Below are 14582 nucleotides of genomic sequence, written 5' to 3'. Positions count from 1 at the left end.
CCGCCCTCGCCCCGTCCGCAAAGCGTCGCTGCCGTCCGAGCCGCCCGAAGCAGAGCACCACCGCCGGCTGCCCGATTCGCCGCACCCCGACGTTCCTGGAGCAAGCGGCCACCACGAGGAGTTCCCCAGGCCGTCGCGCATCTCCTCCGCCTATCCTCGACGCCTGCGCTCCACCGGAGCGCCGCCACCACGCAAAGGCCGAGCCGCCGTCCACCGTGCGCCACTCCTGGACGTAGCTGGGGCAAACCGACGCCGCCAAGAGGACCACGACGTCGAGGCGCACGCTCGCCACCTGTAGCCGTCCGCATCCCGTCGCTGGAGCAGCTCCACACCGCCACACCGAGCCGGCCGCCGTCTCCGCCGATGCAGCACCGATTCCCTCCAATTCCGGCCGCCTCCTCTCCCCGCCGCCGGTGAGCACACCTCCGCGATCATTTCCACATCCTCTCTTCGATGCGCCACCCGCCAGAATCCCCAGGCCCAGACCGCCGGCGATTGGGCTTACCTTTCCACATCCTCTCTTCGATGCGCCACCCGCCAGAATCCCCAGGCCCCAGACCGCCGGCGATTGGAAAGCCCAGAACTCCCATCCGCCATAGCCGCCCAGCTTTGAGCTTTTGCAGATAGACCCCCGGTCTATTCTGTATCCTTAGTTTCTTCTTTGTGTCTTGGCAAATCTTTTGATAACCCTTGGAAGCTTAAGATTCTTTGCAAAGTAATCCAAGCCGTGATCTTTAGTAGATCTAACCCTGAGCCTTATCAATTTTGCGAGCATTGTCTTGTAAAACTTCGTTGTTGTAACCGTGAGCCTTATCCGAGCATTGTCTTGTAAAACTTCGTTGTTGTAACCGTGAGCCTTATCAATTTTGCGAGCACTATTTATAGTGCCTTGTAAAACTTCCTTGCTGGCTCGTCACCTTCGGTTAATCATGATTAGACCCTGCAATCTTGGTTAACCATAGATTTCACGTTTTAGCTCCGTTTAATCTCGTTCCTGTTGTGTTGCGTTAGATTCATACCAGATTCATACCAGCAGCGTTGGATTCGTACCAACGTAAACAACGTGTTCGTACCAACTTAAACTACACGTGTTAGAAGCAATGTTAACCATGTTCTGTTTTTCTGAAATTTATTTAAAATATTAAGATGATTAATTGTTTGTACACTTAGTTTCCTAATTAAAAACTATTTAAATTTTTACCTCGCTTTCATAATTAAGTGTTAATTTGATTAATACCTATAGAACTAATTTTTATTAATAAAATCTAATTAAGTCGTACACCACGGTTGTTCAGGAGTAAACTACTAAATCTGATTAGTGTTTATTTAATTTGTTTATAAATAAAAACTACATAGGTTATATCTTGGATTTTCTTTACTATATGTTAATTTGACTAAAGTAAATATAAATGTGTTTAAATATAATTTGCTTAGTTGAACTGGAAATATAAAGTTATACGCTTAGACGTTGATATGCACTTTATTTTTAAATTAAATGTTTAATTTGTGTAAATTGTACTTAAATATTTATAAATAAAATTTGACTAAGTTCTACCTCGTCTTTCATATATATAAATATAACTTGCTTTGTTTCTCTAAAATATCCTTACATTGTTTTCTTTATTAAAATATATGAAGTATGTAGGCTTCTCTCTTTCTTTTATAATTCAATTATAAAACCTATTTATAGCTTTGTTCTTTCGACCATTGTTTCGTTCCCAACATTTCTTGCATTTACGTGACCATAGAATCGAATAGAATCGAACATATCCTTTAGTACGCTCTTTTAAAAAATTTTTAATACTTTCTTACAGTTGGTGTACTGTTCTTGGTTGTGATTGTTTATTTGCTTTGTATACTTGTGCTTGGTGATTGCTACGAGCAAAAGGAACGCCGTTCAAGTGTTTTGAAGATCAAGAGTTGAAGATAATCTGAAGATAATCTGAGCAGCTATTCTTTGGATAAAGGCAAGTGTGTTCTTGTGTTTTTATTCCAACAATTTATTTAATCATTGTTGCATATGCTTGCATTTAATTTGATAGGTCCTATTAAGATTTGTCTAATTTTTATAATCATTTTCTTATCAATATGGGTTTATCTTTCTGTTAGGTAGCTATGTTTAGCTACTATATTTTGGTATGGTGATTCTAATTAATGAATAATGATGGTATGGTGATTCTAATTAATGAATAATGATGAGCTTGATTTACTTATATGCTATACCTCTAGTTAATTACAAGAATACTCCGTATTAATTGGAATACATGGAGCGACCACTCGGGGAAACAGTGCAACCACAAGAACTACTGGGTTCTAGTGGTTCTAGTCTTGGCTAATTAATTAGCTTTGGGGTAATATCTAGTGGTTCTAGTCTTGGCTAATTAATTAGTTTTGGAGTAATCTCTGAAAGGGCAAGAGGGGAGGCGTTGATGGGTATAACCCGGCCCTTGGTCCGATCTGCTCTATGGTAGCTTCGTAGTCTTGAAAGAGGTTTATGCTCTGCTTCGACCTGAAACCTTAGCGGGTTACCACTTGTTAGGAAATCTTTGCAAAGGTCTCATAGTGTTCCTATACTACTTATTAGGGAATCTTTGTAAAGGTCTCGTAGTGTTCCTATGTAGTCACACCTTGGTAGTGCGATAAGTGCCTGGTCCGCACAATATGGTTGGGTTTAAAGTCTTGTGAGTAAAGATGTACAACGCGACTTGTGAGTAAAGATGTACAATCTCTGTAAAGTGTCTAAAACTCATCGATCAACCGTGCTCATGATCAAGAGCAGCCTGGAACCTCACATGATTAATATACTTGAAGATGGACTTAAATTGTGGTTATGGTTATGTTAATTGTAGGTTGGTATAAACTTATATCTTAGTTGACCAACTAAAAATGCTTAATGCAGTCAACCAATCAGCCTTTTCTTGTTTAAACCTTTACTTTCATATTTTTCTCACGCTTGCTGAGTACGGCATGTGCTCTGAAGAAGTGGTTGTGAAGTTTGCTGAAGATGATGCTAGGTGTACGCAACTTCCAGTCGATTGTCTGTGAAGTTTAGAGTCTTCATTTTCAGAAATAAGATATACCTCTAATAAACTTCTTTTTACGTGATATTGTTACTGTTATTCACTTATGATGCCACTGTATGTATGAAACTATCCTGACATACATATAATATAGTTAGCATTTGATTTTGTTTTTAAACAGGTGTGACATGTACGCAACCTATAGCCTTTGTATAGTACTAGGATCATGCCGTGCGTTGCTACGGGCGAAACAAATCCTTCCCATGAACATTAATTTTCATTGTATAATATTTTGTAACAACATGTATAATAGAAGCATTCACTTTGTTTTAAACAAAAGTACAAATAATTGTCAAAAAATAGAATGCCTACCTAGCTATTTGAACACTTGGTAACAGATTCTTTCCATTGCCGGCACTTTGTTTTAAACATAAGTACAAATAATTGTCAAAAAATACAATGCCTACCTAGCTATTTGAACAATTGGTAACAGATTCTTTCCGTTGCCAGTTTCATGTAATCTTTCTGTTGCACAATTATCATCCTACTTCCACCACCCAGACGCTGGCAGAGCAAGCTCCATACTGGCGTGCTGCTAGCAGCTAGCGGCAACCTCCTTTGCTGCCACTTCCCATCATCGTCTCCATCAGCACGACCACCATCCCTCACACTGGCAACTGACCATCCATCCAACCAGTCAATAATGCAACAGTTCAAAGAAAAGAAAATGATGTCAATATAAAATCACAGGTTAGGATACGAGGCCTCATCATATTACTACAGACCTTCATTAAAACCTATCGATGAACAAGTACAATATGCTACCGATATTGGTAATTGGATGGCACAAAACAGATTATATACTTATTTTAGTTTTCATACAAGTCCTAGAACTTTTTTATTTATAAAAGGAAATGGCAATTCATTTTCTTACCTACATGATCAAATAATATCAATGGTTTCAATAAAATTATGATCTCACACCTAGCTACTTATCATGCTAATTTATATTTCAGAGTGACTAATTAAATAGGACGCTATGTTTCAACCTAAATGTGATGCTATCTCTACCTAAGAAAGGTCTGATTTTTCAGGGCAATACTAAAATGCAATAACAAAATGAGCTTATTGTATCTTCCACTTCCTTCACGAGTCATAACCCAACGCCTCATTTCCTTTTTCTATTTCGAACTGAATGCAAATCACTATCACAAGTTGCTAGGCAGACTACGGGGGCGTTTTCTTCATGTGTCTTATTTTTAGCACGTGTCACATCGAATGTTTAGATACTAATTAGGAGTATTAAACGTAGACTATCTACAAAACCAATTACATAAGTGGAATCTAAACGGCGAGACGAATCTATTAAGCCTAATTAAGCCGAATTAATCCATCATTAGCAAATGTTTACTGTAGCAACACATTGTCAAATCATGGACTAATTAGGCTTAATAGATTCGTCTTGCCGTTTAGATTCGTCTTATGTAATGGGTTTTATAAATAGTCTACGTTTAATACTCCTAATTAGTATCTAAACATTCGATGTGACGGATGCTAAAAATAAGTCAGTGGAAGAATACGGGGCCTACAACCTACAGATCAGCACGTATCTCCAACTACTGACGGCAAAGAACAACAGGTGATAATAACTTGCAAGGCTGTACCATGAGCTTTAAGTAATAGCAACATCAGCAGGCTGCTGAAGCCTAACGTACTGCGAAATTAAACTAACCTTCTGGATCAGAGCCTTGGCTTTCTCAGCATCTTCCTCCATCACATCGGTGACCGCCTTAATCTTCGAGGCGTCGGTAGCCTCCTTGAGATTTTCATTGATAGGGAATGCGTCGGCGACCTCGCCAGTGACCTTCTCCATCACCTCTGCCACCGTGTGGATCCCAACTATTTCCAGATCAGTTCTAAAAATTATTGATCCAATTTATCAAATGACTGTTATGCCAATAAATGAAATAACCAAGATGTGGGTAACCCAGAGCAACAGGTATTGGATGGGCACTATATTAAGACATAATGACACAAAACAGGTTTTATAACACCCAAATGAAAATAGAGGATTATAAGCGGTGGGATCAGCTTTCCTTGAGCTATTTGAGCAGAGCACTGGGATTAGCTTCCCTGACATTATCATATCAATATAGGAAATACAGCTTTCTTTGGTTTAGCCACCGATTAGGTGCTCACAAAATTCTAAACATTACCTCCACCAGGACAAATGTTTACCACCCAATATGCCAAGGATAACCTATCTGATAGACTGAGTTAAACAACCAAACCTTTTTTTACTTAGAGCCAGTACAATATGAAGCAAGTTAAATTCAGTCCAATTTCTTACTTCAGCTACGAGCATAGACTGGAACAAGATAAGCAGAGAAATGACCATCTTGCAATACCTTTTCCACCATAAGATGATTCAGAACATCAAAATGAGAATTTTTCAGATAACAGTCCTGATTGGTTTAGAAGGATACATGCAACAGAAATCTCATGACAGCCGGCAACTCGACATAGAAATGATGGTTTAGGTGGCAAGCTTCCTTGTAAACTTTAGGCGGAAACAGTGATGTGGAGATGCAGAGTTAACTACATCTAATAATTACAAACAACTTTAGGTGTAAGCTCCTGATGCAGAGTTAACTATGTCTACATGGTAATGATCTACATGTTACCACCATACTATGGATCAGAAATTTAAACCTGAAAGCAAACAAAATGTAGGCACAATTTGTCCAAGCAACTTCTCACTTCCTTCTTTTCTGCTTGAGACAACATCTCCAAATCCCCCTCAATAGATCTGGAATAAGTTGATCCATGTTATTTCAATGAGTAAGGTATGCTTTTAGAAAAGTAGTATAGTTTGCCAATGAAAGGAAAATATTTCAGATGCTATTAACATGGAAAAGAAATAAAGTGTAGATGAATCAAGTACCAAAATCAGTTCATCTGCAAGCATTCTCTAATAGGTAAGATGGACACTGGTAATTTTGATGGATGCACCGGAGCAGGACCTAAAGGATTCCGTTTCAGGAGGAAATTATCTACTCAGACATAATATTAAAACTGAATTTGTACAAAAGAAATCTTTCTTAATTATTTTTTCCTGCCAAATGTGCTTGCTTTTATGCTTCAGTTTTGCAAAAAAAAAAAGTTTCCAAGCCTTAAATCCTGCAAAGAAAACCAATGAATCGCAAGTTATTTAGTAAAGATGCGTATAGCCAATACCACAACATTTTATCTTATCGGAAGAAGCTAACTTTGTAGATAATTTCAATTACAGTTCATCATGTTAAAAAATGTGTGGCAATCCGAAACATTGTCCAATTCTCAAAGGTTTAAAAGTAAATGGGCTAGAAGAGAACAGCTTATAACTCATTGCAGACTTGTAATTTGACATAGGTTCTACAATTATAGATTAATGTGTTAACATAGAAATACCCAGTAAGATAGTCATATTTGTATATAAATTCTATATAAATTATATCCTACATATATATCTCCATGGGAAGTATCTTACAGAGAGGGTAGAAGCTCACCTTGCTCTCACATTCCTTGCATAGGCAAAAGGTACCGACAAGGCAGCAAGAGCATTATGCCCCACTTATATTTATAAAAGTAGGACAGGTCAGGCAGTTCAGACTTCAGACAAAAGAATTAACCAAGTACCGTATCATCAATAAAGGTAGAACTAAATAATAAACTTTAACATAAAGTACTAAAGATCATGGTTCTTGAAATGATCGCTCCTCCTGTTTTGGCAAGTTTTTTTGTTGACTTGTTCTTTCAGAAATTGTGGGTGGCCAATTACAGCCCATATTTGGTGAAACAAGTACACCAATCCTTTCTAACGGAGGTCAATGCAGTATCTAAATTCATACTACAATAAAGTAATCTTTTTACAGTCAAATATTAAATAGGTAGGCGGCTTAGATTAGATATGAAGGAAGTAAAGATGAATGTATTCATTTGATAAGTGATCAAGAAGAAATAAAATTGGTAAACGACGGCTTCGTAACTAAAAGTCTCAAACCTGATACAGAAGTTCCAAGGCTTCCCAATGCTTCAGTGGCTGGTTTAGATTCACAGATAGACAACAATCACATAGTTCCATTTGAATACAAAGTTGCTCGTTCTCAAAACAAGATGTGAAGTATCAAACTATGTTCTCACGAGAACCTGGAAACACATGACACCGATGTTACAAGTTACAACCTTCCTCACGAATGCAGCTGAAAGAAAAGGGATGTTCTCCTTCACAAAACCAGTAAAATTGTTAGCGAGGAATGCAGATGAGCAGTCAGGACAGCACAATGTTACTGCACTAACACACACTCAATAAGAGAAAAATCTCATCTTACCCACCTTATCGTCATCGAATTCGTTGGCCACCTGCGTCATCTCCGGCGTGATGTAGACTGAAACCATACTGTCAGAAGACCAACACAGAGCTCGAATCGGAACCGACCCAAAGAAATCCTGGCTAAGGATGAAGCAATCCTTCTCCTCCATGGGTCCATCCGCGTCCATCGGCGAGGCCTCCTGCGGCAACAGGGCCGGCAGCAGCGGCTGAGGAAGCGTCGGCGGTGGCGGAACCGGGTCCCCGTGGTAGCCATCCTCCTCCTCATCTAGGAGCGCCTGGGCGAGGGCACGCAGTGCGGGGAGGCAGTGGCCTGGGAGGTCAAGGGCAAGGGACGCGCAGGACGATCTGTTTCTGGGATGGGTGGGAGCGGGACAGATCCGCCGCCGCCGCCTCCTCCGCGCGGAGGGTAGGTGGCGTGCGGTGGTGCAGCGGCGGCGCGCAGGATCCTCGAGCGACGCGAAAGGAGCGGCGAAGGAGGCGGGTGCCGCGGCGGCGGTGCAGCGCTTGTGGCGGCGGCGGTGCGGCCCGAGGCTCTCGCGGGGTGGCTGAAGGGAGGAGGCAGGAGGCCTCGGGGGGTGGCGGCGGAAGGAAGGAGGCAATTGGACTCGGGGGCTAGCGGGGTTCGCGAAACATATCAGGACGAAGGGCGCAGATCGGCGCATGAGCAACGGACGGAGGAAATTGAATATAGCGCGGGATGATGGGATCACGGAAGAAATTTTCTTCCGTACGAAAAATTAGTCTTGGTTTTGTTTTTTTTATAGTAGAAAAAATAGAGAAGTAGTAGTATATAGTAGTAGTATTAGCTGCTGCTGCTCTTGTCCCCTGGTGACCCGATCCATTTGTTGCGTTGTGCCCCATGGATTTGGGATAGTAGCTTAGGTGGATGTACTTGCAGCTAGCCAAATTTAAGTCTGGTCGTCTTATTTCAGATGTGGATTTGTAGTGTACCACTCCTGGCTCCTGATAATGTAAAAGAGATGCAAGAGAGACATGCGGTGCAATGTTGGCTTGTGCCATGGATGAATCAATCGTGCTAGATGTTCTTACAGCTGATGACGCCGTCAGTTTTAATCCCCCACTCCCCACTCCGTTTTGTAACTTTTTCAACTGGGCCAGCTAAGGCCCAAACTTTTGCTGGGCTACGGAACGGCCCTGAAACGGTGAGCTGACGGGCCAGGAAGGAAAAAGTTAGATGGTCTGTTTGCGTTGGGCAGATCGTCGCTCTAGCAGAAGTCCGTCTACAAAAAAAACCAGAAGTCCATTCATTCCTCTCCAAAAAAAAGCAGATTAATTGCTGAACCGCCTAATCAGCGGCACATGAAAACGGAACGGTGCATCAACAAGCAAAGGCATCCAAAGATTCTGGCTGAAAATCGTAGGAAAGCACTACAGAATAGGCAGCCCAAAGCAGCTGCTCCTCGACAACTCAACAGGTTCTTTCGAGTTCTCACTTGCATCAGCCAAACAAGATGAACATGTCCTACAAAGCTAGAGTAATCATGTTCTGCAAAAGCATTATCATCCCTGCTGCATTCATCAGCTTACTGGTTACTTCTACTCTTACAGCATCCGGATTTGTAGCATTACAAAGCAGCGTTGACAACAACCTCTGCTGATCAGTATTACCCCCATCCTGGTTGCTGTAACATCTCATATTGATGCTTCCTCCTGCTGCTGCCGCACCTGCAACTACACTACAAGACCTGGCCGGCTGCCAGTTGGTTGATCGATCCATCTCACTTGGGGCTCTTCTTCCAGAGCCCGCTCATCCTGCGCAGCACGCTGCCGCTGTTGCGCCGCTTCGGGGACCCCTCATCCACCTCGTCTGAGAACGGCGAGCTCATCAGCTTCCCGCCGATGGAGTTGTTGTACTCTGGCTCCAGTGACCCCATGCGCTCCACTGTCCTCCCGACGCCGTTGTTATCCCCGCCGCAAGGGACGGACAGAGCGGCCGCGGCAGCCTCGGCAGCCTTGCGCCATTGGTCGGATTGCACGCGCAGCCGGCGTAGCTCCGCCTCCATCTCCCCACTCGCGGCCTGCGCGGCGTCCAGCTGCTCGGAGGCCCGGGCCGCACGCCGGCTGCTCTTGTCGGCCTCCTCGGTGACCAGGCCCAGCCGCATCCGCACGTCCTGCTCTGCAGCCTTGGCCAGCTCCAGCTCCGCCACCGCCACCTCATACTTCTGCTGCAGCTCGGCCTCTGTCCTGCCAGCCTGAGTCTTGAGGGTCTCATTCTCCTCCGCCAGGCTCTGCAGCGCGTTCTCCTTGTCCATCAGGCTTGCCTTCAACTCAGCAATGTCCGTGATCGACCTCATCAGCTTGGCCTCCAGCTCAGGCTGCATGGCATCTGATTTATGAGGGTCCTGCTGCACTTTGCCCGCAGCACAGGCTGTGGCCGTTGCTTCCATGAGTGCGTCGTTCTTGTTCTTCAGCTCAAGCTCAAGCTCGCCCACTCTGCGCGTGTACTCAGCCTTCATATTCTCCAACATCTCATATGCTGTCTTCGTCTCAATAGTCATCCGAGTTTGCTCCTCCTGGTACCTTATCTCAGCCACCTCAAGCGCAGTCCGCAAGTGCTCAATCTCCTGGTCAGAACTGTCACAGAACCCATTGCCATCACCAGTCACCACCTTCTTCAGGGCTTCAGGCTCAGGGTCGCCAAAGCTGACTTCGGTATTGGCCATTTTCTGTGCCTTCTTCAGATCTTCCTCTAGCAACACTATGTGAGCCTTGGACTCATTGAGCTCCATGTCCTTTGACCTCAGGCACTCTTGCATTCGGACACCCTCAGCTATGAGCGAGTCAATGGTGGTTCTTGCTGTCTCCAGCTGCTGCTTGGCCTCAGTTGCCACGGCATTCGCCTCAGCTGCAGCCTTGTCACTCTCACCAACATTTACCTTCAGACCCTCGATGGTCGCCAGGCGGATCTCCATCTCCTGCTTTAGGCCCTCGATCTCAGCTTCTGCATACTCGCATTGCTTAGCACGGGCTGCGTCAGACTCTGATGTGGCTTCCAGCTGCTGCTTAAGCCTCTGAATCTCAGACATGGCCGAGTTGAGTGCAGTGGCATCTACTGACTGCTGCTTCTGCACAGCCTCGAGCTCTGACTCCCAGGCACGGTCACGCTCCTGTGAGATCTTGCGCAGCTCCTGGAGACGGGATTCCTCTGCTGTTGAGTACTCGTCAAGCTGGCGCTGCAAGTCCTCCAGCTTCGAGGTTGCAGCCTGCTCTTGCTTTTTTGCTTCCTCAGCCTCCTGCTGTGTGTGGCGCCTTCGTGCCTCCGATGAGCTAAGCTGCTCCTTGGCCTTCTTCAGTTCATCTTGCAGCTGGCTGACCTTGGATTCCAGTTCAGATAGCCTACTTGGGCGCTTCTTCTGAAACAGAACAAATTATGTGACTGAATAATTCAAAATGAAGCATACTTGTAGTTTCTATGATGAACTATATACAAAAGTAGAAATAATCGATCACAATACAGTCATTTGCTGAAAGTAAATAGAATGGTAATGTTAAAAAATAGTGAAGACAATTTGCTGGCTGCAAGACATATCACTACCTCAGTAATTGGGCTTCGTGGAGACCGCCGCTCAGTGACCTTAGGACTCCTGTCTGTAGGTGTTCTTGTCGGGGTAACTCCTGCAGAATCAGTTTCATTCCCTCCAGTTTTGGCCACACGAGATGCCCGTGGTGTCCTTGGAGAAGTCCTCTGCGGGGCATCTGAAGGCCCATTCCTGCAGAGCTCAAATGCAAATACCTAGCATCAAGTCATGATCAAAGGAGCATCTAAAGAAATTAACAACCAAAAATAGGGTAAAATACTTTACAAGCAATGAGAAAGAAGCCAACAGCTTTTATCAAGTTGATTGCATGTGGAAGAAGTCTGGCTCCAGGGAGTCATGTAAACATCAAAATATCCATGATCCTAGTATCTACACTTATATACACAAGTCCTTCAGTTTTTCTGTTATGTAAATGGTAACTTCCCACCACAAGGAAATATCTAGTACCAAAGTCCAGCTCCAACTAAGCACCTTCAGATTCACCAGGTCCTTTAACTTATCTTGGAATTTAGAATGTGAGCATCCCTAACCTCAATGGGTCCATAGACTAACCAAATTCAAATAAATAAACATTAAACTCTGTTGCAGGCCCTTAATGTACAGTATGTACTAAAGGAACAGTCCATTCAGGAAATAAACAATGTATACTGAGAATGACAAGACGCCATTTTAACCCCCTTTTTTTGTCAAACTGCAAGTGTACAGAAGCTATACTGTTTGACTCTTAATAAGACGGTTTATATCAGTAAATCCACACGCAGATGCAATGACAGGATAAAAAAAGTGATTGCTGCAGAAGACCTAATGTTGCGGAGAGTGAGTTAGTGAGAAGCATGCGCTTTTGTGCCTAAAGAACTAATTAAACAGTTGTACGACACTACGACAGAATACAAATGAAAAGATGGATGCCTCTTATATATCTATATTTCAATACAGAGTTTGCATAGATCACATTTTGAAGAAAAAAGATACTGTAGTATTTGTGCAGAGGGATGACCATTAATTCACTTGTTTGCATGGTAGTATACAAGGACCAATGTAACATAAATGCAATGAAGTACTAAACAGTACATTCAACAAATCTGCTAGCTTGGTAGTGCAGTAATGCTAACTCTTAAGCAAAATGGTACCTAAGACCCTATCATAACCTACAACGGTAGCATGTCACCCTCAAATTCAAGTATAACCTACCTCCATGGCTTCACTGAAGCAAGGTAAAGAACAAGGTGGGTCTAGGCGATATGAGATTAAAATTAAATTTGGTAAATTATTTTCAAATACTAAAAGTGGCACAGTTGCAAAATGCTGATTGGGTTAGCAACAGGAATAAAGCAATGGTGTACTAGTATTTTGACCTGTATTGCCCCTAACAATAAAATTGTCTGCATAGACTGCATTGGCCCCACTGCAAATAGATCCATTGAATACAAACCAGGTATTAATCCTTGGATGCTCACTGTCTACTGCGGTCGTAAACAGGGCCACCCGGAAATGCACATGCATGTGCAGAACTGCAGTTGTTCTTGGGCAAACACAAAACAGAGAAATAAATAACCCAAGAAAGTTCCAGTGCATCTAGAGCTAACCTTGTTTTTGAAGTCTGCATGATGAGATTCCTCACCAAATCCTTCTGCACTGGAATCCTGCAAGAGTACTGATAAGTGAGTAAAAAATTGCATATAGGCTGCATCAACTCAAAACATGAACTTAACATTTTTTTTAAAAAAAAACACAGCGTTCAATGGCATATAATTCAATGAGCTGAAATCTTTGTTTTCAAAAGTAACCTGAAAACTTCACTATCCAAAATAGGTGAAAAGGAAATGGAGGTGGTGATTTATATCCACCTCTGCACCCCTTCACATCAAATTAAAAAATGCGCTAGGTCCACACCCTACAGCCTCAGGCAGAGGTAACAGTGCCACCAAGTTGAACACAAGGACCCCAATCCAAGGTCTCTGGTGGAGGGAATCCAGCAAAGAGCAGGAACCCACTTCCACAACAAACCTTAAAATATTGCAAATATACCAAACTACCCTTGATTCAAGCAGCCCAGCAAATACATCAGTGAGGGCCAAAAGGGGGATTCTCACCAGGAGGAGAACAAGAATGGCAGCCTTACATGGAGTGGAGCAATAGCGTGGCACAAAGTAACAAAAAGAGGGGTCAAAAATTCAAAAGTACGAGGCGCAGTAACTCGCAGAATTACTGTGTTAAAAAAAACTCGAACAGTTATTTTTTTTGAAATGGAGCAGGAGCGCTGCTATATCGTTTAAGGAAGAAGGAGAATGCGGGTTTTACATAAAGTTCGATATTACATGAAAACCAATGACACACATAAAACACTTGACATAATAGAAAGTGAGAACACTCAAACTCCGGGGTGCCACAAGCAGCCCGTCGTAATCCCACTTCTTCCTTGATCAAACCCAGAACCTGCCCAGAGAGCAGCGCTCTGTGCTCGAAAATCCGGCGAATACTCGAACAGTTATAGAGGTGGATATTTTATGATAGATCCTGAACTGTGCCTGCTCTCACGTTTGTGTGGTTGTGGAGTGGAGAGACGCATTCATATGGATGGACAAGAACAACTGGAGGAGCTGACTGCAGATGGGGAGAACACCGGCTGCTGCAGACAATGTGATGCAATACCAGAGAGGTGCACAGGGGAAGGGTTAAGAGATGAAACATTTCGAAGAACTGAGAACTGTATGCGTTTCCTGCAACGCATCTTTTGTGGAGTAAAAAGCATTAACCCTGTACGAACAGTACTAAGAAAGAGGCGTTATCTGCATGCCTTGTAACGCTAACGGATTGTATGCGGATTAAAGCATTGTTATTTCTACTGTACCAACAGTACTAAGAGAGACTTGATTAGCAATGGTTTCAGTTGCCGAGAAGGAATCCTACTCCACTTGCTTGTTTCAGCCGTTTGTGGCCAGCAAGAACAGAACAGAGAGAGAGAAAGAGAGAGAGAGAGAGAGAGATGGACCGACTTGAACAGGAAAAACAATCCGAATATGAAAGTATTTAGACAAACAACGCTAGAAAGGGGTGAACAAAAGCAAGGATGCGAAAGAAGACGCCTTTGCTGGTCTTTCAAACGAGCACACCCCAAGCCAATCTTCCCATTCGTCTCCCTACTGCTCTTCGCCGTTTCCCTAGCACACCACGCTACCAAAACCAAACAAAATCGAAGCCCCTCTCAGCCTCTCCGGCCACAAATCGACGGTGCAAGCAGCGCCAAGTAGATGCATTTCTGCAACGGGAAGAACTGGAAGAATCAACGGCGGAAACCGCATGGCGGGAGTGCTCACCTCTGAGGTCCTCCAAGGCTTCGTCCTCTCTCGCGTCCCTTCTTGGGCTTATCCTCTCTCTCTCTCTCTCTCTCTCTCTCTCTCTCTCTCTCTGCTGATGAGCAAACGTCTCCGCTTCTGCTGTGAGCCTGTGAGGTGAGGTCAGGTCTCCCACCCACGCTTCCCGGTTTGCTTTCGCTTGCTTCAATGGCCTGTGTGGGTGGGGGATGGGCGTGGAGGTGCTGCGGCCGCTGCGGCTGTGCGCCTCCCTGTGTCGTGTGGCTCCCCGCACGAGGCCGCCGCGGGGCACGTGTCCCGGGGCGTGCGGGAACCG

The 14582-nt window shown here is 43.9% G+C and overlaps 1 protein-coding gene and 1 long non-coding RNA gene across 2 annotated transcripts; both read right to left on the bottom strand.

The window, feature by feature from the left end:
* Positions 1-3405: 3405 nt before the first annotated feature.
* LOC117848573 (uncharacterized) lies at positions 3406-7754 on the bottom strand. The gene is made up of 4 exons (XR_004638900.2): positions 7395-7754; positions 5733-7208; positions 4753-4919; positions 3406-3697 (listed from the first exon to the last, which is right to left on the bottom strand). It is a non-coding gene; the product is annotated as an uncharacterized lncRNA (long non-coding RNA).
* Positions 7755-8755: 1001 nt separating this feature from the next.
* On the bottom strand, positions 8756-14483 carry LOC117848572 (interactor of constitutive active ROPs 2, chloroplastic). The gene is made up of 4 exons (XM_034730026.2): positions 14270-14483; positions 12539-12595; positions 10949-11123; positions 8756-10766 (listed from the first exon to the last, which is right to left on the bottom strand). The coding sequence occupies exons 2-4, from the start codon at positions 12556-12558 to the stop codon at positions 9132-9134; spliced, it is 1830 nt and encodes a 609-aa protein (XP_034585917.1). The 5' UTR covers positions 12559-12595; positions 14270-14483; the 3' UTR covers positions 8756-9131.
* Positions 14484-14582: the final 99 nt, after the last annotated feature.

Source organism: Setaria viridis, chromosome 3 (assembly GCF_005286985.2).
Source record: "Setaria viridis chromosome 3, Setaria_viridis_v4.0, whole genome shotgun sequence".
NCBI lineage: Eukaryota > Viridiplantae > Streptophyta > Magnoliopsida > Poales > Poaceae > Setaria > Setaria viridis.
This window is presented reverse-complemented; position numbering and strand designations above follow the sequence as displayed.

What these genes read in the sequence shown, in the direction of transcription:
- LOC117848572 (XM_034730026.2), bottom strand. Translation starts at nt 12,558, where the DNA reads ATGCAGACTTCAAAAACAAG. An exon ending in ATGCAGACTTCAAAAACAAG is followed by an intron (nt 11,124 to 12,538) that starts GTTAGCTCTAGA and finishes TGAGCTCTGCAG; the next exon opens with GAATGGGCCTTCAGATGCCC. An exon ending in CACGAAGCCCAATTACTGAG is followed by an intron (nt 10,767 to 10,948) that starts GTAGTGATATGT and finishes GTTCTGTTTCAG; the next exon opens with AAGAAGCGCCCAAGTAGGCT.